This window comes from Notamacropus eugenii, chromosome 5, assembly GCF_028372415.1.
Source record: "Notamacropus eugenii isolate mMacEug1 chromosome 5, mMacEug1.pri_v2, whole genome shotgun sequence".
NCBI classification, from domain to species: Eukaryota; Metazoa; Chordata; class Mammalia; order Diprotodontia; family Macropodidae; genus Notamacropus; species Notamacropus eugenii.
The window spans coordinates 20,991,723-21,018,220 of NC_092876.1; the positions used below are offsets into that span (position 1 = coordinate 20,991,723).

Below are 26,498 nucleotides of genomic sequence, written 5' to 3' on the forward strand. Positions count from 1 at the left end.
GTGGGTCTATCAAGTTCTCATTTTTTACTTAGTACCTTCTGAATTTCTTCATCGTTTTCATCAAAACCAATTTTGATTTTACTTGTGTTCTGAGAGCCCAGATGAGTTTATGCGGTATTATATGATAAAACTCTGAAAGCTGGCCACTCTTTTCCTGCTGGAATGTTACATACTATGTTTTGTCTCAGCCTTCTCTTCCAACTTAGCCAGAAAGTGTTCTCCCATAAAGAGTCACTTTTAGCTGTTGCCATTAAATCTTATGGTAGTGATCTTACTTTGGGGCTGCTGCATTTGTTGAATGTGAATATTTAGGCATTGATGGTGCACATCACCTTTGCACTCTCACATCTTCTGTTTCTTTTCCTTAAAGTAACATACTCCATGTAATGCCAACATTTGCTCCAAGAGTATATCCATGAAGTTCTGTTGCCTTTCTGTCAGTGAATGGGGTCATGAGCTATTAACATTGTCAGTAACCATTGCTGTTACATTTATTTGTATATATCTTTTTCATGTTTATATGTTTGGTTTTTTTGATTGTAGAGACCAGTTTTGAAGCAAATAAAGTAACTAGAAAGCTGGGAATTTTTTTGGAAGAGCATGACCAGCAAAGATTCATGAGTGATGGTCCCAGGGACTTCAGTTCAAGTGACATTCATGACTTTATTCTCAAAGTAGCTAAAAATCCAAAGAGTGACTATGAATTTGAAATTGCAAAAAAAATGAGACAGTCTTCCATGCTACATCAGTGGAAGAAAAAGACCTCAGGGAATCACTGTGTTCCAGATAGTGATTATAGCAAATGCCTTACAGAAGAAGGAAAGCTTTTTCAGTCCCATAGAAAGGGAAGCCACACTGGAGTGAAACCTTATGGATATAATCAGTGTGGAAAGATTTTCACACAGAAGGGCCATCTTGCTCCACATCAAAAAATCCACACTGTAGAGAAACCTTATAGATGTAATCAGAGTGGAAGGGCTTTCACACATAACTCCTTGCTTATTGCGCATCAGAGAATCCACACTGGAGAGAAGCCTTATGAATGTAATCAGTGTGGAAAGACTTTCACACAGAAGGGCCATCTTGCTACACATCAAAAACTGCACACTGGAGAGAAACCTTATAGATGTAATCAGTGTGGAAAGGCTTTCACACATAGTTATAGTTTTTCTGCACATCAGAAAATCCACACTGGAGAGAAACCTTATACATGTAATGAATGTGGAAAGGCTTTCAGAGTGAGCTCCCAACTCACTACACATCAGAGAATCCATACTGGAGAGAAATCTTTCCAATGTAATCTATGTGCAAAAACTTTTACACAGAGGTCTAATCTTGCTGGCCATCGAAGAATCCATACTGGAGAGAAGCCTTATAGATGTAATCAGTGTGGAAATGCTTTCACAATGCGCTGTCATCTCACTACACATCAGAGAATCCACACTGGAGAGAAGCCTTATGAATGTAATCAATGTGGAAAGGCTTTCACACGGAACATCAACCTTGCTAAACATCAGAGAATTCATACTGGGGAGAAACCCTAGGAACTTCCTTCATCACATATTATGGCAGAGTATGCTTAATGTGTTTATGTGACAATAATATTCAACAGAATTGGTTCAATTTTATGCAGTATTCATTAACCTTTCCATTCATTCAATACAGTCATTGGAGACAAAATTCATCACATGCACATATGTTCTCAATTATATCCAAATAAGTATTTGATAGGTTTTCAACCTTCCCCTTGGTCTTGTCTATAGGTAGGCCAGAGGAAGGGGCAGTACATCTGGCCACTTGTAGGTGGGATTTAGAGGACAGATTGCCAGTCGGAGTTAAAAAGCTTTAATCCACTAAGTAGAAGGGAGCAACTATCACAGGAAATGTTGGGGAGGCAAGCTGGTGGAATGTTGGGTAAGGTGGACAATCAGCATGAATACTACATTCTGGAGGCTTACACAAATACAGCGAGCACTAGTTTACATCCAGTGAATAATTGGTTCAAAAATGTAACTTCACTATTTGCTAATTATTAACAGATAAAATTTTATGATTTTCTAAATGATGGCAGATAAAACTCCTTATTTAAAATTTAATGCATAAATTTCTTTACTTTGACTGGGACAGGTGCTAGTTCCTTAAACTGTAACCACACAGAATCTCTGAACACTTGTCAGCAGGACTGAGGAGATCTTTTCAGAGGTTAAGTAAGAGAGCCAAAGGAACCTCTTAGACAGAAACCTCGTCAGAGGATTTTTCTCTGCTTCTCTCCCTACAGTTAATTTCTTATCATTATCATTAGTTTCTTCATTAAAACTGACTGGGTATTGGGGTCTTAGGGCACAGATAACACTCATCAACCAGGTCCTGGAGCAGAGTGGGTATGGATCTTGGTTCTTGTTAGCTGAATTACAGAGGACAGGGAAAGTTTGGGGATGAAAATGAAGGCAAAATAAGGAATATATATGTATATACATACACGCTTATGTAGATTCACACTATGAGAACCATTCTCACTTTAAACAGAACAATATTTGTTGTGACATCAGGAAAGCTCTTACTTTATTTGGTTAATTATTTTGCATTTTTTTATTTTATTAAATTTGGGGGGGAGCTGAAATGCCAGAACACAAATACAGACTTGAAAAAATAACCAAAAACATATCATAAACTTAAGTATTGGAACTTAAACACAAAGTTAAGAAAAAGAAAACATGTCATGTGCATAACAGAACATAAGAGATGATTGAAGTTATGTATAAAATTTTCATTTCAAGAAAGCTGGTATGATAAATAAATAATCCTTGTGTTGAAAATTGTCCATCTTTTCTTTGCTTCCTTTTGAGTTCTTTTGTTCTTTGCTGTACACTTTTTAAATTTTGTTCTTTTTCCCTTCCCCCCAGCTTCCCAAGAGCCCACAATCAAATTTAGATATGCTTATAGCTGTAGATATATACACACATACATACATGTAGAGAGACTTAGACTCTACTCCTGATCTTTGTTTTTTTATATGTGCATATCTTTGCTTCCTATCCCTACTGCCACCTCTACGGTACTTCTAGCCACTAACTTGAACTCCTGTTACTTGCCTACCCCTTCCATGGATCCCTCCCCTGTCCTCCCATAAATCTAAATATCCTTCTATATCCCCCTTTTACCTGTTCCCTTCCCCTCTATGGATCCCTCCCTTGTCCTCTTCCTCCCTCCCTTGGCCCAAACATTTTATTTCTTCTGAATTTTGAAGACTTTTATACTCTTCCAAATTGAATTCCATAGTTCTTTCTCTGAATGTGGAAGGCATTTTGCCTTCCAAGACCATTGGAAATTTTTTAAGTCCTTGCATTGCAATGAAGTACTAAATTTACCAGAAAAAATTTTTTGCACACTATGGTTGTTGCTGTGTACAAAGTTCTCCTGGTTCTGATCCTTTCACCCAGCATCAGTTCGTATAAGTCTTCCCAGACCTCTCTGAAGTCTTCCTGTTCATCATTTCTTATAGCACAATAGTGTTCTATTACATTCATGTACCACAATTTATTCAACCATTCTCCAATTGATGGGCATCCCCTTGATTTCCAGTTTTTGGTCACCACAAAGAGAGCTGCTATAAATATTTTTGTACCTGTGGAACCTTTCCCATTTTTATGATCTCTTGGGGATACAGTCCTGGAAGTGGTATAGCTGGGTCAAAGGGTATTCACATTTTTGTAACCCTTTGGGCATAGTTCCAAATTGCTTTCCAGAATGGTTGGATGAGCTCACAGCTCCACCAACAAAGAAATTAGTGTTCCAGCTCACCCACATATATGCAATATTTATTATCTTTCTGTTTTGTCATGTTAGCCAATCTGATAGGTATGATGTGGTATCCCAGAGTTCTTTTGATTTGCATCTCTCTAATTGTGATTTAGAACATTTTTTCATTTGATTCTAGATAGCTTTAATTTCTTCCCCTGAAAACTGTTCATACATATCTTTGGATCATTTATCAGTTGGGGGATGACTTATATTCTTGTACGTTTGACTCAGTTTTCTATATATTTTAGAAATGAGGCCTTTATCACAGACATGTTGCAAAAATTCTTTCCCAGTTTTCTGCTTCCCTGCTAATTATGATTGCATTGGATTTGTTTGTGCAAAAACTTTTCAATTTAATGCAATCAAAATTATCTGTTTTGCAGTTCATAATGTCTTCTATCTCTTCTTTAGTCAAAAGTTCTTCCCTTCTCCATAACTGTGATAGATACACTTGCTCCACTAATTTGTTTATAGTAACAATCTTGATACCTAGGTCATGTACCCATTTGGACTTTATTCTTGTGTATAGTGTCAGGAATTGGTCTATGCCTAGTTTCTGCCACACTCAACCAATTTTCCCAGCAATTTTTGTCAAGCAGTGAGTTCTTGTCCCAGAAGCTGGGATCCTTGGGTTTATCAAACAGCAAATTGATGTATTCATGGATTACTGTGTCTTGAGTGCCTAACCTATTCCATTGGTCTACCCTTCTGTTTCTCAGCCAGTATCAAGTGGTTTTGATAATTGCCACTTTATAATACAATTTGAGATCTGGTAGAGCTAGACCACCTTCCGTAGCATTTCATTTCTTTTCATAAGTTCCCTTGATATTCTAGACTTTTGTTGTTGCAGATGAATTTTAATACTATTTTTTCTAGCTCTACAAAATAAATATCTGATAGTTTGGTATGGTACTGAATAAGTAAATTAATTTAGGTAGAATTGTCTTTTTTATTATATTGGCTCAGCCCACCTACAAGCAACTGATGTTTTTCCACTTAGTTAGATCTGACTTGATTTGTGTGAAAAGTGTTTTATAGTTGTGTTTGTATAGTCCCTGGGTTTGTTTTGGCAGGTAGACTCCCAAATATTTTATAGTGTCTACCCTATCTTTAAATGGCCATTTCTCTTTCTATCTCTTGCTGTTGGGCTTTGTTAGTAATATATAGAAATGCAGAAGATTTGTGTGGGTTTATTTTGTAACCTGCAACTTTGCCAAAGTTGTTTATTATTTCAAGTAGTTTTTTATTTGATTCTCTGTGATTCTCTAAGTATATCATCATATCATCTGCAGAGTGATAACTTGGTGTCTTCTTTGCCTATTCTAATTCCTTCAATTTCTTTTTCTTCCCTTATTGCTGTAGCTAACATTTGTAGTACCATATTGAATAACAGTGGTGATAATGGACACCCTTGTTTCACCCCTGATCTTATTGGAAATTCATCTAGCTTATCTCCATTGCATGTAATGCTTGCTGAAGGTTTTAGGTAGATACTGCTTATTATTTTATGGAAGATTCCATTTATTCTATGTTCTCCATTGTTTCCAATAGGAATGGGTACTGTATTTTGTCAAAATCTTTTTCTGCATCTATTGAGATAATCATGTGGTTTCTGTTAGTTTTGTTGTTGATATGATCAATCATGCTAATAGTTTTCTTAATATTGAACCAGCCCTGCATTCCTGGGATAAATCCTACCTGATCACAAAATATCTTACAGTTGAGGGAAAGAGGGGAGGGACATAAGCATTGTTTGAAAGTTACTCTCATCTGACTGGGTTCAAGGAGGGAACAGCAAACTCAGTTAATATAGAAATACAACTAGTTCAATAGGCAGTAGGAGGGGAAGGGGGAAAGAAAAGGGAGGGGAGGACAAAAGGGGAGGTATGAAGTAGTAAAGGAAAAGGAATTAAAAGGGAGGGGAGCTGAAAGAAGGGAGGGAAGACTGAGGGAGGCAGTGGTCAATTAAAACTTGTGGAGGGGAAAGGGGAAGGGAAAAGGGAGAAACGAGGAGGAGTAGGAAAGGGAATGGAGTGAAAGACAAATTGTAATCATAACTGAATGTGAATGGGATGAACTCCCATAAAACAAAATAAACCCACACAAATCTTCTACATTTCTATATATTACTAACAAAGCCCAACAGCAAGAGAAATAAAGAGAAATCCCATTTAATCTAGATTATAAAATATTTGAGAGCCTACCTGCCAAAATAAATCCAGGGACTGTATGAACACAATTACAAAACACTTCTTGCACAAATATAGTCAGATCTAAGAAAGTAGAAAAACATCAGTTGCTCATGGGTAGGCTGAGCTAATATAACAAAAATGACAATTCCACCTAAATTAATTTACTTACTTAGTGCCATATCAATCAAACTGTCCAATAATTTTAAAGGGGAGATGAGTTCATTTTATGGTTGAACCCTCATATTTGAAAAGATTCTAAATTCCAGGTACAGGATCTAGGTAAAGATGGAAACAGCAAATAATATAAAGTGAAAGGAAATTCCTTTCTCATAGTAAAGTGTATTTAAGCCTGGTCATTCTTCCATCAGACAGTCAGAGGTTTTCCTTCTGGCTCCATGGCCATGTAAACACTAGCTTTAAGGGAATAAACAATATACATTTAGCCTGTTTGCCATTTTTAACCAAACTTCCAGGTTGACAAGTATTATGGTTAAAAACAGCTGCTACCATTGCTTTATGATTGCTTGCAAATTCCTTCACTGTATTATTTAATGATAGAAATACGAAAGTAATTATGTAGGGAAAGGAGGGATCTTTGTTCAGCAAAAATGTCACATTTTATGACCTGGGGTTGGAGGTTGAGCTAATGCATAAGAGAGATACTGACACTATTAATGAAAAATCAATGATTTCAACGTGCTGCTAGAATCTGAGAACACTGAGCATCAGGGGTCAGGAGGCAGACTGATGGATATACAAGAGAGGGGAGACATCTCTAAATATTTGGATACATGGGAGGGCTCATCTATTTATTCACCTAATACGTGAAGAACAGATATTCAGCCAATGCACTTGGCATTCAGTGCTCTTCCATTTCATTTTTTCCATTTTGAGCAGAATGACATGATTGACTTTTTTTAGAAGTTGTATTGATTTAAAGTCTCTTATGTAGATAAAAATCTCATTTCACTTATTTGTCATTTTGATTTAAAACTCCTGATTTATCTTCTATTTATAATTTGCATTTCAGTTTAGTTTCCTTTTTTCTGGTATTGAACTTTGGAGCAATTAAAGTATTTATTAAACTTTTCCTGATTTTTTAAATTCCCAAGAATTTACAAAACTTTTTCATTAGGTGTTCTGAGTCATGATTCTTGACGGCACTGTATTTATTCTTAGGATGAACAATCATTAGAGGAAGACCATGCTTTTCTTCACTGATAATTTCTGTCTTGGATTGAGGGGGTTCAGACTCTGGGAACCTCCCTGAACTCACCTTGAATCTTCCCCCTTTAATCTGGCCTTTCATACTCAAACCTGTTGCCCATGGCCTGGCCTGGCCTTCCATTGTCTGTTATCTCTTGCTTCCCACCCAAGCCCTGCATTGCCTGATACTCCCAATTGGCTCCAACTGTTTCCCACCCTTGATTACATTACTAGTTACCCCAGTCTCATGAAGATCCTCCTTAGATCCTCCTCCCAGACTACTAGACCACCTCTACATCTTTCCCATGGACTATCTGTATATAAGTTCCATCTCTCCTCCATGAAGGTGCTCAGATTAAATCCAGGCTTGTCAGCCAAAGCATCACAAATGCTTAGGCTCCTTAAGAGTCAACTGAATATGGCGAATCTTTAATAAACTTTGTTTTACTTTGGCTGGAAGAAGTCTTGAGTCGAATTCAGTCGGCAGGACACCAAGTGCTGGTATTTTGGGATCTGAGCACTCCAAACCTCATATGGTTCCTCAGACCTCAACAGAATCCCTAACTTGTTTTCAGAAGCCCTTGCACATCTTTTTCCTTTCCCATCCATAATAGCTGTGTGACCTTGGGCAGGTCGGTTAAGTGTGTTGGCCTTAATCCAAATGGCAAACCACAGGAGAATAACTGCCTGGTAAACCCCATGTACAATATTGGCTGCTGTGGTCCCCCTGACAAGGTGTAGAGTTGGTACAGTGGGTCTAGGTGTAAAAGAATTCACTTAGACCTCCTCTGTAGCCATTGGGAGCTTTATTTTACATGCAAAAGCAGTAAGGGTCTCCCAGCAAGAAAGGTAAGTGAGACCCTGATATTTGAGGGGGGTTATGCTTTTATGGAAATTTCAGAAAGGGATGGAACGCCAGAGATTTTTATGGATGTTAAAACTGAGGCACAGGATGAGGAATATGGATGACTGGATAGGAGAGGCAAGATAAGGGAAACAAGGGAAATTTTATGACCCAGGATGAGGATAAAGGGGAAGTGTTACAGTTTAAGGATTTAAGGACAGGTGAAAGAACAAAGGAGGCCGGGGACACACGATAAGGGAGACAAAAGCAATTCTTTTGATACTGGTTCAACATAATGGGGGAAGGACTTTAGGGCACCTTCAGGTTACAGAATAAACTAGGAGCTTCACAAAGTACTGGAAAAGCAACTTTTAATTTTCTTTTTAGCCCTCAGGGCACTGTTTGTAGCTGCACCACCCAGGGTAAGGGACAGTCAAAGGAGACTGAAGGATAACCAGGTCCCAGGCACAGTGCTAAGCACAGGGATACAAAGAGGCAAAAGACCGTCCCTGCCCCCAGGCAGGTCACTAGCCGGAGGAGAAACCACGTGCAAATGGTTACAATGTGAACTATTTAGAGGATAAATAGGACGTAACTAACATTGGAAAGAAGAGGGTTGGAGAAGGTTCCTGTAGATGGAGGGATTTTAAGGTGGGACTTAAAGGGAGCCAGGGAGGTCAGTGGTCAGAGCAGAGGAGGGAGAGTGTCCCAGGCTTTGGGGGACAGCCAGAGAGAATGCCGGGAGCTGGGAGGTCTTGGGAGTGAAACCTGCAGGAGGAAATGTGGGGGAGAAAGGTGTAAGAAGACCGGTAAGGTGGGAGAGAGCCAAGCTAGGCTGGGCCCTGGATGCCAAGCAGAGCATTTTGTGTTTGTTCCTGGAAGCAATAGGGAGCCACAGGAGTTTACTGAGTGGGGGGCGGAGGACATAGTCAGACCTTTGGGGCCGGACCAGATGGGCGAGGGGCTGGAGGCAGACCGAGGTCCGGGGAGTCCTCAATCTGACTCAGTCGGGGGCGGGGGCGGGTCTGGGGTCAGATCCCCCACCTCAAAGGAAGCTTGGAGGCAACTCTGCATAATTGGGGCGGGGGCAGCAGCACTGACCCCAGGCCACGCCACTAATCCAGGCTGGGAAAGGGGAGCCTTGGGCCCTGCCCCCTTACTTCCCCCGCCCCCCCTACTGGGAGGAGCCAAGATTAACCTGGGCTGGCTGGGGAGGCAAAGGGGCGGAGGGAGGACGGATATAAATCCTGGGGACTCTTTAGTGTCTACTTTCCCCCAGTTCTGTAGCAGGACCGAGGAGACGTCCAACAACCGGGAGTCTTTGGCCAGAGAAAGTAAGTCTGGGCTTCAGGTGCCCTCCCACCCCTCTCACCCCCTGGTCTCCCCAGCCCCGCAGGGTCTGCCGTCCTCCCTTGGGACCAGGAATTGAAGCATTTAGTCTCGGGTCCTCCCTCCCCAAGAAATCCTCCTTTCCAGAAGCCTGCCCCATCCCCAGGTTGGGAGGCTGCCTGGTAGAGTTGGGGAAGAGCTCTGTATTTGGGATCAGGACCTGGGTTCGAATCCAGCTTCCCAGGTCCCAATACTAGACTAGACAGTGCTTTACATGTGACATCTCTTTGACCTTCACAAAAGCCCTGCCAGACAGGGGCTGTTCTCCCCATTCACAGATGAGGACACTGAGCTTGAGAGGGGCAGTGACTTTATCAGTCTTAGCCAGGACCTGTCTGAGGGAGGATTCTCTCAGTTCTGGTTCCAGACTCTCCACTTAGCCTTGGCTGGTAAGTCACTGAACCTCAGTGTCCTCCATAAAACGTGGGGTAGACTTGGTGATCTCTAACTAAGCCCCTTTCAGGTGTCAGATATACATGCATTTCCTCGGAAAAAAGTAAACAGAAAAAACTCCCAACTGAGGAATGTTGAGAATTGTAAGGATTTGAGAAAATGATCTTGGAATTCCCGAATAGATCTACCACCCAGGCTGGACTCCTGGCTGTTCCTCAATGCCCTTGTGACCCTTGAGAAATCAGTGACCTCTCTGAGCTTTGCCATGAGGAAACGGAGGCAAATAGCGTTAAGATACTTACCCAGGGTCACACAGCTAGTGTTTGAGGTTGTAATATTTTCTTAAATCTTACTCTGGACCAGGCACTTTGTCCAGGTTAACACCTAATAGGTGCTTAATTGATGTTTTTTGATTGATTGGCCTGTTCAGCCTTATTGTCTGAGGGGGGCATGGAAGTTGGTGATCTCTGAGGGTCTTCCTTATCTTGGATCTTAGGAGCCTTGGTGCTGTGACCCCTTTCTGACCAAGCTCACCTTTATTTCTAAGTACCCAGTGGGCAGGGACTGGGATCCTCAGAGCCAAAGAATCTGTGACTGCCTCTTAAATGACTGTGGACCTGGAAGTTGGCTCTCAATTCCTCTCCCTCTCCCAGTGAATGACTGACTGAATGAAAATTCATTTATTCAGCTTGTCCTTAATCCACGCCCGTATCTGCAGTAGGAGATATAGACTCTAGCACCAGAGCAAAGATCTGCCCCCCATTAGCCTACCCCATTACAGGAGCTGGCCTTTGGAAAGCCTTTCCTGACAATCCAAGTCTTTTTCTTTGCTGAACCCTGGACTGCAGAGGGAATGGGAGTGTGGGGGTTGGGGAATCACCCCTCCTCCCACCTCAGACCCTTCCCCTGTTCCCTTGGATTAGCATTTATTGCTGTTATAGTCACACCCCCTTCCCACTCCCCCAGATTCTGGAATTCCCCTTTCAGCTCCCTTATTTCTGTTGGCCTCCATTCCTGGACCCTCACACCCATCCCCATTTCTCACCCCGCTCTTCTCTTTACACTGGGTTGATTAGGAGGGGCTTGGAGCTACTGGTGGTCATTGAAGCTTCTCTCCTTCCTCCCCACCCCCATTTACCCTAACTCTTTCTAGTCCCTCAGATCTCTCTGTTTTCATCTGTAAAATACATGTGAGCCTCCCTTTTGCCTTCTGGGCTTTGTTGGGGATCTGCTGAGACAATGAAATGCTAATGGTTCTCCCCAGAATTTGTTCCACCCCAGACACCTCACCCCAGACACTTGACACTCACTAGCTGTGTGACCTTGGGCAAGTCACTTGACCCAATTGCCTCATCCTGGGTCATCTCCAATCATCCTGATGAATATCTGGCCACTGGATTCAGGTGGATCTGGAGGAGAAGTGAGGCTGGCGACCTGCACAGGCCTCCTCACTCAAAACAAAGTCAAGTGCAAGTCTTGTCATCATTTCTCTGATGGCATGGTCTTCTTCGCATGGAGGAGGAGCACACATTCCTGGAGAGAGGAAAAAAAAAATGTCCTTGTTCTGGGGGAGTTTACCCTATATAGGAATGATGTGGGAGTTGCTATGTAATTTATGAATATTGGGAGATCTCTGGGGGTCAGTGCCTGTCTTCTGGGAGATGATCCCGGATCTCTGAATATCAGAGCTTGCCTGGATCTTGGAAATATTGCAGATCATTTATCTCTTCTCAGTGACTTGTTGAAGGTGTCTCTGCCAGCCTGAGCTGAGGCAGGGCTTGGACCCTGGCCCTCCTGAGCTTGATTATGGGTCTCCATTCACACTACATAAAATTGCCATTAGGAACTCACTTCAAATGCTCTAAGTAAGCTTGGCAGCTCTCCTAGATTTAATGACAATTTTCCAGGATTCCAGGACTTGCTTGCAGCCCAAGAAGCAAATGATTCTTAAGGATACTCAGTTACCAGATACTTTCCCTGTTTCCTAGCATACTTTGAAAACAGGGAAACCACACCACAGGAGTTAGAATCAGGAACAAAACCAGAGATTCTCAAAGTAGGTTGGTGATCCCAAGGCCCCAGGGTATCTCCATGAACCCTTCTAGGAGTCTTGGAGATCCAATTTTTTAATAATAATAAACTATTTTCGTGATTCACATAAACTTTTTATGATGATGTACATAATAAACCATTTCATATTAATATAGAATAATACATTAATACACAATAATCTATTTTTGTATCAAGATACAATAAACTAATTTCGTGATAGTATACAAACTTCATATCACATGCTATTTTCATATTAGCATACATAATAATAACCTTTTCATGATAATACACATTTTCTAATGAGGAAAATATTAAAATATGCATATGCATATAGCTTCATTAATAAAAATAGTTCTTTGGGGGGGGGTCCTCAATAATTTTTAGGATGCGAAAAGGTACTGAAATCAAAAGAGCTCAGGAATGTCTGGCCTAAGCCCAGATCCAAACAAGATTTTCCTCTACAACGTGCTCAACAAGTTATAGAGGACTCAACCCTTGAGTGAAGATCTCCAGGGATGGGCATCTCACTACCTGACATGGCATGATTATTTTGCCATTCTGGACTTAAGCTTTCAGGGACACCCTCATGTGATTATTTGCTTTTGATAGCTTTGGCAGTTGTTCCTTGTATATTCTCTTTGACAAAAGTTGGAAATGTAGAGATTTTTTTCATTTTGTCTTTTTTCTGCCTTTGGACGGAGATGCCTCTGGTGATTGGAGAGGAGGTCCTATGTCTTTAACATGAATGTTCCACGGACTTCTATAGGACTTCTGATCCAATCTATTCTGTAGATCAATTTTCAAAAACCCCTTAATTTCCTTTTTTACTTCTTAGAGGTTTCGGTTGATAGCCAATAGTACCTAAAATGGCTCTTTCAAAAATCTCTATTAGGGAACTTTTCCTTCCTCCCACAATTTGTTCAACATTTCCCCCCTCAAATTTAGGACTCTGGCAAAAGGTATTCCTGAGTATGGCTGTTTAATAAACCCTAAGAAGACAGTGATGAATGTTCCTGTGGAAGAGGATATTCTAAGGGACTTTGACTTTACCCAGTTGCCAGCCCACTGCCTGTTCTCATGGTGTGGTTTATTACTTGATACAAGGACCCTAAATGTGTTTTGTGACTGTTCCAAGGAATTATGTTCACCTGGCTGGACAGTTGTTGAAGAATTAACCATAGGGTCATAGATCTGGGAAGAAGGAAAAGACTGGACTGTGTTTACCCTGCCTGTCTTAGTATGAAAGGTAATTAGCAAACTTTTCCCACCACCTCCCTATTGCAATGTGTCATAGGAACTGAACTTCGAGAATATCTCCTCTTTTCTATTGGGAATGAGAGAATGGGAGGCCAGTGACTTCTGGTCTCTGCAGGGGGAAATGGCCACTGTTCTACTATCCTGTAATCAGCTGTGTGTCTTCAGTGTAAGTGTTCCTACTATTTTGTTTCAAGTTGATGGACTTGTTTTCCTTAGAAAATATACATTTCCCTCATTAAGGGATGATTTCTAGAGCTGCAGCTGTCTGCATTTATCTAAGAGTCTGACCACTTTAGGTTGGAGGTGGTCCAATAGAGAGCTTGTATTCTATACACTAGAGATGCCAGAGTGTCTTAGCATTTACCTACTAAAGAGGAGGGGCAGCTATGTGGTGCAGTGGATGGAGCACCAGTGCAGGAGTCAGGAGGACCTGAGTTCAAATCTCACCTCAGACACTTGACATTCACTAGCTGTGTGACCTTGGGCAAGTCACTTAACCCCAATTGCCTTATCCTTGGTCATCTCCAGTCATCCTGATGAATATCTGGTCACTGGATTCAGATGGCTCTGAAGGAGAAGTGAGGCTGGTGAGCTGCACAGCCCTCCCTCACTCAAAAAAAAACGCAGTCAAATGCAAGTCATGTCATTATTTCTCTGACGGCATGGTCTTCTTTGGCAATGAAAGAACACACATGGCTCATAACAAGTGAAGAATTACTGTGATGAAGCATGTAGAGAGAGGAGACATGTGGAAGGTAATCTCAGAGGAAGGCACTAGCAGCTGTGGATGGAGAAAGAAAACCAGGGCAGACCTGCAGAAGGGAGGATTTGAGAGCTGTCTTGAAGGATACTAATGTGAGGAGGGAGGGGAGGAGCTTTGCAGGCTATAGGGAGCAGAACTTGGGGATAGTTTTCTGTTTGTCTGGGTGTGGGGAAGGGCTGGAAAAGAGGGCATTTAGGAGCCTGTGTCTGAAAGGGGAATAAGGAAAGGATTGAGAGGTCTGCAGCTCACTTGTATTCCATCTCAAGGGTCTCATTTTCCAATCTGATGAGTTAAGGGCTTAGATTAGATGACATACTATCTCATTTGTACAGGGCATAGGGTTTGCAAAAGCCTTGGTCTCTGTTACAAAGGCTGTATTACTATAGAGGAGTGCAATGTCTCAGTGGAATTTGAACTCAGGCCTTCTTTCAAGCTGGCCAAGTTGATGGAGAAGAGGATGGAGCCCCTGATGTGGAAGACTCACCTTCCTGAGTTCAAACATAGTGGCAGACCACTTACTGGTTGTGTGACCCTGGGCAAGTCACCTAACCCTATTTGTCTCAGTTTCCTCCTTAGGGTCACGACACATTGGACTCCACTGAATGACTCCAACACACATTATTATTGCCATAGAATCAGAAGAATTATTGGAGCTGGAGAAGACCTCAGAGGCCAGGCAATTCTGCTATCTTGAATTCAACATATCTAAAGCAGGAAATATCATCTTTTCTCCCTCAATGACTTCTCTTTTTGTATTTACTTAGTATTTAATTTTTCCCCAATTACATCTAAAAACAATTTTTTAACATTTGTTTTTAAAACTTTGAGGTCCAAATTAACTCCTTCCTCTCTCTCTAACCTCCCCCCCCCCCATTGAGAAGGCGGGCAATTCCATCTGGGTTATATATGTGTAGTCATGTAAAACAAATGCATAATAGTCATGTCATGAATGAAAACATAGACAAAGAACCACAAGAAAAATGAATAATGTGAAAAAAACCCAAAAATTTGCTTGGATCACTATTCAGATACCATCAGTTCTTTGGGGACAGATAACTTTTTTCATCCTAAGTCCTTCAGAGCTATCACAGATCCCTGTATTGCTGAGAATAGCCACATCATTCCCTGCTGATTGCTGTTGATTTGTACCCAGTTCATTTCACTTTGCTTCAACACATGTAAATCTTTTCAGATCTTTCTGAGAGCATCCTGCTCGTCATCTCTTAGAGTGTAATAGAATTCCTTCATAATGACATACCACAGTTTATTCAGCCGTTCCCCAGTTGGTGAGTCTTCCCTCAACTTCTAATTCTTTACCCGCAGAAAAGAGCTGCTATAAACATTGTTCATACACGTCCTTTTCCTTTTCGTTTTTTATCTCTTTTGGGATGCAGACCCAGTAGTGGTATCGCTAGGTCATTACGTGGTTTTATAGCCCTTTGGCATAGTTCCAAGTTACTCGGTAGCGTGGTTTAGTCAGTTTCCAACACTTCCATAAGTACATTAATGTCTCACTTTTCCCACGTCCCCTCCACCATTTGAATGACTCCTCTTTTAAACCTTCCTGCTTCTATCAGGGTTTTCTGTGTTGTTTGGTTGACTCTTCATGACCTCATTTGGGGTTTTCTTGGCACAGATACTGGAGTGGTTTGTTATTTCCTTCTCTGGCTCATTTCACAGATGAGGAACTGGGTGAAGGAACTTGTCCCACAGCTGAGTGTCTGAGGCTAGATCTGAACTCAGGAAGATGAGCCTTCCTGACTCGAGGGTGAGCGCTAAGTCCACTCTGCCACCTAGTGGTCTTCAAGGGCACCACCAACCTTTTCATTAACCAGGTTCACAACATTGCACCACAGGTCCTAGGTTAGTGCCTGGTACCCAGTGGGTCAAGAAGTCAACAAGCATTTGCTGTATCATTGCTGTCTGCTTACTTGAATTACAGTTGCTGGACCTTCCTGTTTTCAAACTAGTGGGAAAGACTAAAATTGGTTTGAGTCTATGTAGTTGAAACTTGTGACTGTGTGGACCTGTGGTACTTGGTGCCCAACTTATAATTCACTTGTGAGTTTTAATTTGTTGTGGCATTTTGCTAGCTGACTTGCTGCAGTCTTCCATGTCTTAGCCTCCCCTGACAGTGCATTTGGATAAAGTACCCTGCTTTACCCTGGGCATCAAGATGTCATTGTCAAGATGGTCTAAGGTTAGAACACTGGGCCAGTGTTTCACCCATCGTCAATCTAAAGATAAGACCTAGCTCTGCTCAGATGCTTGGGAGGGAATGCCCTCCCCCCACTGAAGACAGGAGGGAATCCCCCATCTTCCCTGCAGGGATGAGTGAGAATGCCTTCTCTATCCACATCAGGAGGGCATCACCCTGATGCAATTTAAGAGGTTCATGGACCCCTCCTCCCCAAACACTCCAGTACAAGAGAGAATCCTCTGGAATGAATTTAGGGACTCAACATTGTTTAAGTCAAGGTGGCAAAGATTTGTTTTAACACCAGTGTAGTGGGCAGAGCTCTTTAAGGTGCTTGGATTCTTTTAGGAGCTTGCAAGTTAATTAGGTGATGCTAAAGCTTATGTAGGAAAAGTAGTGGATTATCTGGCAGTTATGCTAATTAGGTGATAACTTACAACTTTGTTCACAGGTGTCATTCACTCCTGGAAACCAGGCTCAGGAGTGTATTTTTCTTCTGTTGCCTCTGTAGCAAGATAGCTTTCAGAGGTATACGTCTATAGCTTGACCTCTGGATTGAGTATGATAACTTAGGGAATCTATACATGATAATTCTGTGGTTACAAGATAGTCCTGTTTTTAGAAGAGAATCTCTTCATAGGTCATCTTGTTCTTGTGATTGGGGAAAGACAGTTTGTCTTACTGGGGCCCAATGGGTACAGTGTTCACCAACACTTGTGCCCTGTTGGACTGTCTGCCCCTCCCATCTGATGCTCAGAGAGCCTCTCCTTTGTCCTACAGGGCTCATCTAACCCCCATATGGGATGTACCTAGCCTCTGCCTCAACCCTTCCTTTCCTTTTCCCTGTCTCCATTTATGTTTTGTTCCTACCATGCCCCACCTGTCTCCAGACCAGAGTAGCCTACCCACCAAGTGGCAGTGCTGTGCCATGCACTAATCAAGCTTCCTGTAAGGATTCCTGGAACTGTCCCTTCCTGACAAAATGTGACTGAACCAGCTGGATTAGTAACAAGCTAAGGTAGACCTCAGGTACTTCCCTTTAGTTCTTAGGCACTGACCAAAGCTGATCTTTAAGGTTGCTGGCAGCCATGAGGGCCAGGTCACTGTTTCAATGGGAGGGAACCCTTACTCATCCCCCTCTTAGATCTCTCTTGCCAAAACCAGGCAGCTATGCTGATCATCCTGAGAAGTTTGGCACTGATTCTAGACTTGAACTCCAGGGTGGAGGAGCTCAGGCTCCTCAGGGATAGAGAACTCCTTTTAGATCTATGAGTATTGACCAATGCTAGGTCTTCTGGAAGCCATCCCTTAATGGGCAGGACTCCCTGCCCTCACTGAAGAGAGCAAGGGCCAGGGCCTGAACCCCAGACCTCAGCCACAGGGAGCCCTACCTCCATTCTGCCCCTGAGATTTCTGAGCCACAGACCAGGCCCAGGCTGATCTGAGGGAGGATGACCTACCATGGGCACTGGTGGTGTTGCAGCCCAGGTGCTAGGTCTGAAGGAAGGCACATGGTACCATGGGTGACATTTGACTGTCCTCGTTGTCAGGGAGGCCTGCCCAAGTTGCCATCAGGGTTATAATCCAATAACCTTTTGGCCAACCCAGCCCTGAAGTGGACGGCATTGCTTACCTGAAAGTATCTTAACTGAAAGTATCTAGCCAGAAAATGAGATGAAAATACTGGGACAGGCAGAAAACCTCACCTCTTATCACTGGCCCTGTTCCCAACCCATGTTCATCCTTCGTTGCCCACAAAGACCATGCCATCAGAGAAGTAATGACATGACTTGCACTTGACTTGGTTTTCAGTGAAGGAGGGCTGTGCAGGTCACCAGCCTCACTTCTCCAGAGCCATCTGAATCCAGTGACCTGATATTCCTCAGGATGACTGGAGATGACCCAGGATGAGGCAATTGGGGTCAAGTGACTTGCCCAAGGTCACACAGCTGGGAGACTGTGGACCCTTTAGGCCAAGGTCTTTGCAGTTACGTATTTAGGGTGAGATAATGCCCACTCATTGAATAGGCCTTTTTAAGAAGTAGCCAGGGCATGGCCCCTTTAATGAGGTCAAGAAAAACAGACATTAAGCTGGGTGGGAAACAGCAACAATTACTATTGATAATCAGTGTAAAGCTAGCGGGGTCCAGGAGCCCTTGGCAGGGGCCCATTGGAGGCCCAGTTTCAGAGTGTCGTAGGTTTAAAGTTTGGGGAGAGGACAGGGGACAGGATAGGGGAAGGAAAGGAGAGGAGAGAAGGCAGTAAAACCGAAGTCAACTGGGCAATTTTTGGCCATCCAAATTTACCTTCCTTTGGAGAGGAGAGGAAGGAGAGGCAGACGAGAGGAGGAGGTGAGGTATCCAGCTAGCATTCAGCCAGCTGCATCTACTCACAGAATTGTGTTCGTCCTTTCTTGGTGAAGAAGAGCATGCGAAGAGAGAAGTGATGACATGATTTGCATTTGACTTTGTTTTGAGTGAGGGAGGGCTGTGCAGGTCACGAGCCTCACTTCTCCTCCAGATACAGACACAGACACACAAACACACAAACACACAGACACACACACACACACACACATACACTCACACACACACACACACACACACACACACCTCTCTGATGACAGTGAGGGGAACTTCAGAACCCTCTGGTATTATGGTCCTCTCCTTGAAAAGGAGATAAGGATTATCAACCAGTAACATAAAAGACATGACTTGCACCAATGGCCACTATGAAATTCACACTTTGGCTCCCTGCATTTATTCACCAGTAAGTCCTGGGAATTTAGGTGGTACAAGTAGATAGATCACCTGGCCTGAAGTCAGGAAGACTCATCTTCCTGAGTTTAAATCTGGCCTCAGGTACCTCCTAGCTGTGTGACCCTGGGCAAGTCACTTCACCCTGTTTAGGTATATTTTCCTCAACTGGAAAAGAAAAACCCCTTCAGTAATTCTTCCCAGAAAACCCTCCAAGTCCTGGCTGTGAGGGTTGCCTCTGCTTCTTTTCCCGGTTCCCTGTCACATCCTAAAAGTTCTAGGGTGCAATCCCCAGTTTTGTCAGTGGGTCACACATATCTCACCTATAGTATCACTTGGAAGCAGAACTCTTGTTCTGGTCATTGAGGCTTTGCCTGGTCTCATCCCATCTGGGATCCAAGCCCCTTCTGCCTTCTGGTCTCTGTAGAGGGATGGTGGAGGAACATGAGGGAAAGGTTTAGAGAGGGTGGCAAGTCTTCTTCCTGTTCAGATGAAGCTCACTTCCAAGCCTCACCCTCCTCCTGAGGTGGAGTCTCTCCTCTGAGGGCAGAGCAGGGCCTTTGTAATTGCTCTGAGAGCTCACCCTGTGTCATTCCTGGCAGGACAGCATCCACCCTGGGAAGAGAAGACAATGTCTTCTCCACTCTGACATTCTTCTCCCTCCCCAGGTCAGCTTGCAGAGACCAAAGCCTTTTCCTAGGAGAGAGCATAGAACCAGAGGCAATGACTCCTGGCACCCAGAGATCCTCATCCCAGGTGAGTGCAATCCATCCACTAGATCTGACCAGCATCAAGAAACCTGGAATCCAGGAGAGCCAAGGAAGCTTAATCCTGTTAGACACAGGTTGTCCTTGACAGTGCTGTCCACAGAGCAGAAATTGTCCTGGTTCTGCTCATGTCCTCCTGCCTCAGGCCACACAAATCTTCCCAGGTCACACACACACACACACATACACATATATACATATATCCATATGTACATATATATGTATATGTATGCACACAAACACATATACATTTGCAGATTTCACACTTAAAAAAGTTTTTGTTGTCCTTATGTGTTATAATCAATATATGAATGATCTTGACTACTGGGAAACCAAGGAAAGAATGTTTAATTTCTCAACTTCTTCCCAAGAAGGAAAAGGAAAAACTTTCTCAAATATATTTTCTAAGGAAAATGATTTCTAGAATATAAAGAGCTTAAAATTTTCCCCTTTATTGTCATTAAAACTGGGTAGTTGAGAAGGGGTGTTTGGGAAAAAGTTTGGGTGCAAAAAGAAAAAAACCCCAAAAACTTTGTTTGCTTGGTCATTTAAAAAATACACATGGAATACGGGTAGCTCATTTTGATTAGTAGTCATTTCATTGGGACAGAAGTCCATGCATTTAACCAAGATCAGCTACCCCAAAAGCTATTTTATATCTTATTTCAATATCTGTATGAATCAGTATATTGATAGTCCTGTATTTGAAAAAATATTTCACTTTTACAAAATTAAATTGTAAAGCAAAATTTTATATTAAGTGAAATAACACAAAAAATTTAAAACATTATGGCACACACACTGCCACCGCACAACCAACAAGTCTTGTGATTTCCTGAACTGGAAATCCACTGACTTTGCTAAAATGGAGCTATGCCCTAAACTGCAGCATTGTTTGAAGTGTTTTACTCCCTCTTCTCTTAATCTGGGTAATGTATATTTTTGTAAATATTCATACATTTCACTAAGATTGTCAAATTTATTTTCATACAGTTGGGCAAAATAGTTCTAATTATTGTTTTTATTTCTTCTTCATTGGTGGTAAATTCACCCTTTTCATTTTTGATACTGGAAATTTGGTTTTCTTTCTGTTTTTTTTATCAAATTAATCAAAGGTTTCTGTCTTTTATTGGTTTTGTCATAAAACCAGGTGTTTTATTTATTTGTTCAATAGCTTTCTTATTTTTAATTTTATTAATCTCTCCTTTGGTTTTCAGTATTTCTAATTTGATATTTAATTGGAGATTTTTAATGTGTTCTTTTTCTAGCTTTTTTAGTTGCATGCCTGATTCATTGATCTCCTTTTCCATTTTATTCATGTAAGCATTTAGAGATACAAAACTTCTTCTAAGAATCACTTTGACTGTATCCCTTAAGTTTTACTGTGCTATCTCATTTTTGTCATTGTCTTGTGTAAAGTTATTGGGTGTTTTTATGATGTGTCGTTTCACCCACTCATTGTTTAAATTAGATTATTTATTTTCCAATTAACTTTTAGTCGCTTTCCATGGCCCTTTATTACTTGTAATTTTTATTCCATCATGACCTGAAAAAGATGCATTTCACATTTCTGTCTTTCTGTAGTAGACTATGAGGTTTTTGTGCCCTGGTACATGATCAGTTTTTGTGTAGGTCTCATGTGCTGCTGAGGGAAAGTATATTTCATTGTATCCCCATTCAGTTTTCTCTGGTGGTCTACAGCATCTAACTTTTCTAATTCCATTCACCCCCTTAACTTCTTTCCAGTTTATTTTATGGTTAGATATATCTACTTTTTTTTCCAATTTATTTATTTTTAGTTTTCAACATTCATTTCCACAAGATTTTGAGTTCCAAATTTTTTCCCCATCTCTCCCCTCCCCCCATCCCAAAAAGCCATGCATTCTGATTACCCCTTCCCCCAATCTACCCTCCCTTCTGTCACACCCCTTCCTTCCCTTATCCCCATCTTCTCTCTTTTCTTGTGGGGCAAGATAGATTTCTATACCCCACCATTACCTGTATTCCTTATTTCCCAGTTACATGCAAAACCAATTCTCAACATTAGTTCCTAAAACTTTGAGTTCTGACTTCTCTCCTTTTTTCCCTCCCCGCGCTTCCCCACTGAGAAGGCAAGCAATTCAATATAGGCTATATATGTGTAGTTTTGCAAAAGATTTCCATATTAATCATGTTGTGAAAGACTAACTGTATTTCCCTCCATTCTATCCTGCCCTCCCCATTTATTCTATTCACTTTGTCCCTCCACAAAAGTATTTACTTCTAATTGCTCCCTCCTCCCATTTGCCCTCCCTTCTATCATCCCCCCCCACACACCTCACTTCTCTCTTTCTCCCCTACTTTCCTGTAGTGTAAGACAGATTTTCATACCAAATTTAGTCTGCATGTTTTTCCCTCCTTAAGCCAAATGTGATGAGAGTAAGCTTCACTTTTTCCCCTCTCACCTCCCCCCTTTTCCCCTCCATTGAAAAAGCTTTTTCTTGCCTCTTTTATGAGAGATAATTTGCCCATTCCATTTCTTCCTTTCTCCTCCCAATATATTCCTCTCTCACCCCTTAATTTTATCATTTTAGATATCATCCCTTTTTATTTAGCTCAGTGTTTTGGTCCTTGCATTTCTGAGAAAGGCTGTCTATCAAATTCAGTCATACCCCACTGTGGCTGTTTCTGGGTCCAGTGTTCTCCCAGTTCTGCGCGATTCCCTATGGATCTGTTCATATAAGTCTTTCCAGGATTTTCTAAAATGCCTACTCATCATTTCTTATAAAACAATAGTATTCCATTGCATTCATATACCACAGTTTGTTCAACCATTCCCCAGCTGAGGGGCATCCCCACAATTTCCAGTTCTTGGCCCCCACAAAAAGAGCTGCTATAAATATTTTTGTACATTTTGTTCTTTTTCCCACTTGTATGATCTTTTTAACATATAGCCCAGGAAGCAGTATTTGTGGGACAAAGGGTATGCACATTTTTATAGCCCCTTGGGCATAGTTCCAAATTGCTCTCCAGAATGCTTTGATCAGCTCACCCAGGTCAACCAACAATGAATTAGTGTTCTGACTTTCCCACATCTCCAACATCATTGTTTCTGTTTTGTCATATTAGCAATCTGATAGGTGTGATGGGATACCTCAGAGATACCATCCCAAAGACATAAAAATGGGGAAAGGACCCATGTATACAAAAATATTTATATCCCTCTGTTTCAAATGTATTTCTTAATAAACAACATATTGTGGGATTATGGTTTTTAATTGATTCTCTTTCCCCTTCCTTTTGTGGGAGAGTTCATCCCATTCACATTCACAATTATGATTACTTTCTAAGTTTTTTCTTCATCCTATTCCCTCCCCTTATACTTTTCTTTCTCCTTTCTCCTCACTAGAGTTGCTTTTGACCACCCTACCTCAATCTGCCCTCCCTTTTATCAATCCCCCTCCCATTTCTTTGTCTTTTCCTTTACTACTTCTCTGTTTCCCCATCTCCGTTTTCTTTCCCCTTTCCCCTCTTACTACATATAGGATAAGTGAGATTTCTATACCTAACTGAGTATGTTACTCCCTTCTTGAGCCATATCTGATGAGAGTGTGGTTCAAACAATGCTCATCTCCCTGCTTTCTTTTTATCTCCTGTAATAGATACTGCTGCCTCATCATGTGATGTAATTTACCCTTTTCTGCCTCTTTCCTTTCCTCTTCTCCCATTCAAACTCCTTAATTTGGTTTATCATTACATCAAAGTCGACTTAAACCCATCCCCTCTATCTATTTGAATATCCCTTCTAAGTGTCTTAATAAAGGTACAGTTCTCAAGAGTTTTGAGTCATCTTTCCATGTAAGAATGTAGTTTGTCCTCATTGAATAACATGATTTTATTTTCCTTTTCTGTTTACCTTTGCTTGCCTCTCTTCAGTTTTGTATTTGAATATCGTATTTTCCATTGAGCTCTGGTCATTTCATCAGGAAAGTCTGGAAGTCCTCTATTTTATTGAATGTGCAAAATTCCTCCCCTGAATGATTATGCTCAATTTTTCTGGTTAGTTGATTCTTGGTTGTAATCCAAACTCTTTTGACTGATGGAATACCATATTCAAAGTCCTCTTATCTTTTAATGTAAAAGCTGCTAGGTCCTGTGTAGTCCTGACTGTGTTTCCATGATATTTGAATTGTTTCTTTCTGGCTGCTTGCAATATTTTCTCCTTGAACTGTTAATTCTGGAATTTGGGTACAATATTCTTTGTGGTTTTCAGCCTGGGATCTCTTTCAAGAAGCGATTAATGCATTCTTTTGATGCTGATTTTACCTTCTACTTCTTGGACCACAGGGCAATTTTCCTTGATGATTTCTTGAAAGATGCTGTCCAGGCTTTTTTTTTTTTTTTTTATCATAACTTTTAGGTAGACCAACAATTCCTAAATTATCTCCCCTGGATCTGTTTTCCAGATCATTTGTTTTTCCAGTTAGATATTTTACATTTTCTTCTATTTTTTTTCATTCCTTTGATTTTTGACTGATTCCTGATGTCTCATAGAGGCTTTAGCTCTCACTTGCCCAATTCTAATTTTTAATGACTTGTTTTCTCCAGCTAGCTTTTAAGTACCTCCTTTTTTTCCATTTGGCCAATTCTCCTTTTGAAGGGGTTGTTTTCTTCAGTGTACTTTCTTTCCATTTTGTCAGATTTTTTTAAAAGGAATCATTCAGTTACTTTCTACCTCGCATACTTGACTTTTGAAATCCTTCTTGAGGTGTTCCATGAAGGCTTTTTGGTCTTGAGATCAGTACATACTCCCCTTCAAGGTTTCAGTTGTGGGTGTATTGTCAAGGTGGTCCTCTCCTGAATTTGTGTTTTGATCTTCCCTGTCACAAAGGTACCTTTGTATTTATGGTCGTTGATTTCTTGTTGCTTTTTGTTCGTGATTTTTGCCTTTTTTTTCTGGCTTTGTAAGTTGATCTCTGCTTTTGGGGCACAGAGAGCACTGTCCCAGGCTTCTTCTGTCAGGGGCTAGTGGCCTGGTTACTCTATTGTGTGCTGGGGTCTTAGGTACTGGTAGCTGGAAACTCTAGTGATCTGATAGTTTACCTGGTGCTGAGCTGTAGCTGCTAGTAGTGGCTGGTGTGTGCCTGGTGTTGGCACTTAACCTGCTCCATCATCCTGGGGCTTAGGATCTCCCCCTGGTTCCCTGAAGTAGGGCTTGCCACTGGCTGCTTGACACCTCACATCTTTTTCTGGTTCCCTTCAACCACAGTAAGAGAGATATTTCCCATTAATCCCCCTAGTCTCTGGAGTGAAAAGATTGCTGCACCTCATCTTTCTCTTGGCTCCACATGGTCAGTCAGGGAGGATGAGAGCAACTTACTTCTTACTCCACCATCTTGGCTTCTGAAAGTTGAAAAAGGTGACTGTCAAACGTTCCATCTGTGGGCTGATAACTTCAGGAGTAACCACTGTTGCTGCTGCCACAGCTGATTCAGTTACTCCCAAGGCCTGCTCCTGCCAGGTGTACTGGCACAACCTGTGCTGAATTGTACTTCTCTCTTAACCAGTTCCTACACACCCCTCCTGCTGACCTTCTAGTAACTTCTGGATCTATGGGCTGAGAAGTCTAGAAACTGCCATTGCTGCCAGTGATGCAGGTAACCAAGGCATGCTCCAGGTTTTCTGGGGCAAGATGTATGGTGGGGTGGCCTGGGAAAAACTGCTCTTCTCTCTCAGTCCAGTACAACAGACCCTTCCAGGTGATCTTCCAGGTTGTCTTGGGCTGGAAATCTGCTTCACTGTGTCTCTTTGTGGGTGCTGCTGCTCTAGAATTTGTTCACAGTCACTTTTTAGAGGTATTTGAAGGGTTTGGGGGAGAGCTGAGGTGAATTCCTGCTTTGACTCTACCATTTGACTCATACCTCCTTCACATATTCTTATACCTCACTGATGGAGTACTTGCCTTTTTCCTAATTCCTTTGGCTAAACATTGTATAGCAAGACATATTTTCCAGTTTTCATGATTCTATCACGATTCTCATTTCAGATAGAAAATGCTTTTCTTAATATTTAATTGGGCTTCTTAATGACTAGTTTCAAATATTGGCTCTGATAGTCATAAAGGTTACATGAGTTGTAGACAAAGTTCTTCCCTGGGTTGTCGTTTCCTCTTCTAAGTTAAAGAGGGTTGGACTAGATAAATTGTAGAGTCTCTCTTTGAGCTCTAAATCATGTGATTTCTGATGATTTAGGAGGTGGTGACATTGAAGGATGTGGTTGTGGACTTCACTGAGGAGGAGTGGTGCCTCTTGGACAATTCTCAGAAAGAGCTGTACAAGGAGGTCTTGCTAGAGAATATCCAGAATCTGCTGTCCCTGGGTAAGGACATTTTCTTTCTTTTCTTGGTATTCTGAGGACAAAATGAGCACAAGTGGCAAAGAATGGATCCATGCTCTTACATCTCAGCCTCAGAAGCTGCCTTGAGTGCAAAGTCATCTGTGTACACCAGTTCTTTATCCACTTTGTACATTGTATGTGGCTTTCAGCATTTTCAAATTAAATGATTTACCATCAGTCAGGTAGCTGGAGATTAAGATCTGGATTCATTCTCACTGGAAGAAAATGAAAATTTAAAAACAACACTCCTGCTTAATAGAGAAATTTCAAATGGCCACAAAGCCAAACGAGTTCTTGGAAGAATTTCAAAATGACTTAAAAAATCAAATGAGGGACTGAGGACAAATTAAGGGAAAAACTAGGCAGTCTAGAAAATCAAGAGAATTTTGAAAAAAATCAATCTGTTAGAAAACAGATCCAAAAACTTGGAACAGTAACTTCTTAAAAACTAGAATTGGGCATGCGGAAAATTGACCTCAAGTTCTAGAAGAAGAATTAAAGTAAAA

At 41.5% G+C, this 26,498-nt stretch overlaps 2 protein-coding genes across 2 annotated transcripts in view; both read left to right on the forward strand.

Moving 5' to 3' along the window:
- Positions 1 to 737: 737 nt before the first annotated feature.
- On the forward strand, positions 738 to 1,795 carry LOC140507390 (uncharacterized). Its single transcript, XM_072615489.1, has one exon. It carries the CDS (start codon positions 738 to 740, stop codon positions 1,542 to 1,544), a length of 807 nt encoding a protein of 268 aa, XP_072471590.1. The 3' UTR covers positions 1,545 to 1,795.
- A 6,873-nt stretch (positions 1,796 to 8,668) lies between these two features.
- Positions 8,669 to 26,498, forward strand: part of LOC140508351 (uncharacterized) — a 60,497-nt gene continuing 42,667 nt past the window's right edge. Inside the window, exons 1-3 of the mRNA XM_072616197.1 lie at positions 8,669 to 8,852; positions 19,519 to 19,606; positions 25,848 to 25,974. Coding sequence (XP_072472298.1) covers positions 19,574 to 19,606; positions 25,848 to 25,974 — 160 coding nt within the window. The 5' untranslated portion in view covers positions 8,669 to 8,852; positions 19,519 to 19,573. The remainder of the gene's footprint in view (positions 8,853 to 19,518; positions 19,607 to 25,847; positions 25,975 to 26,498) is intronic.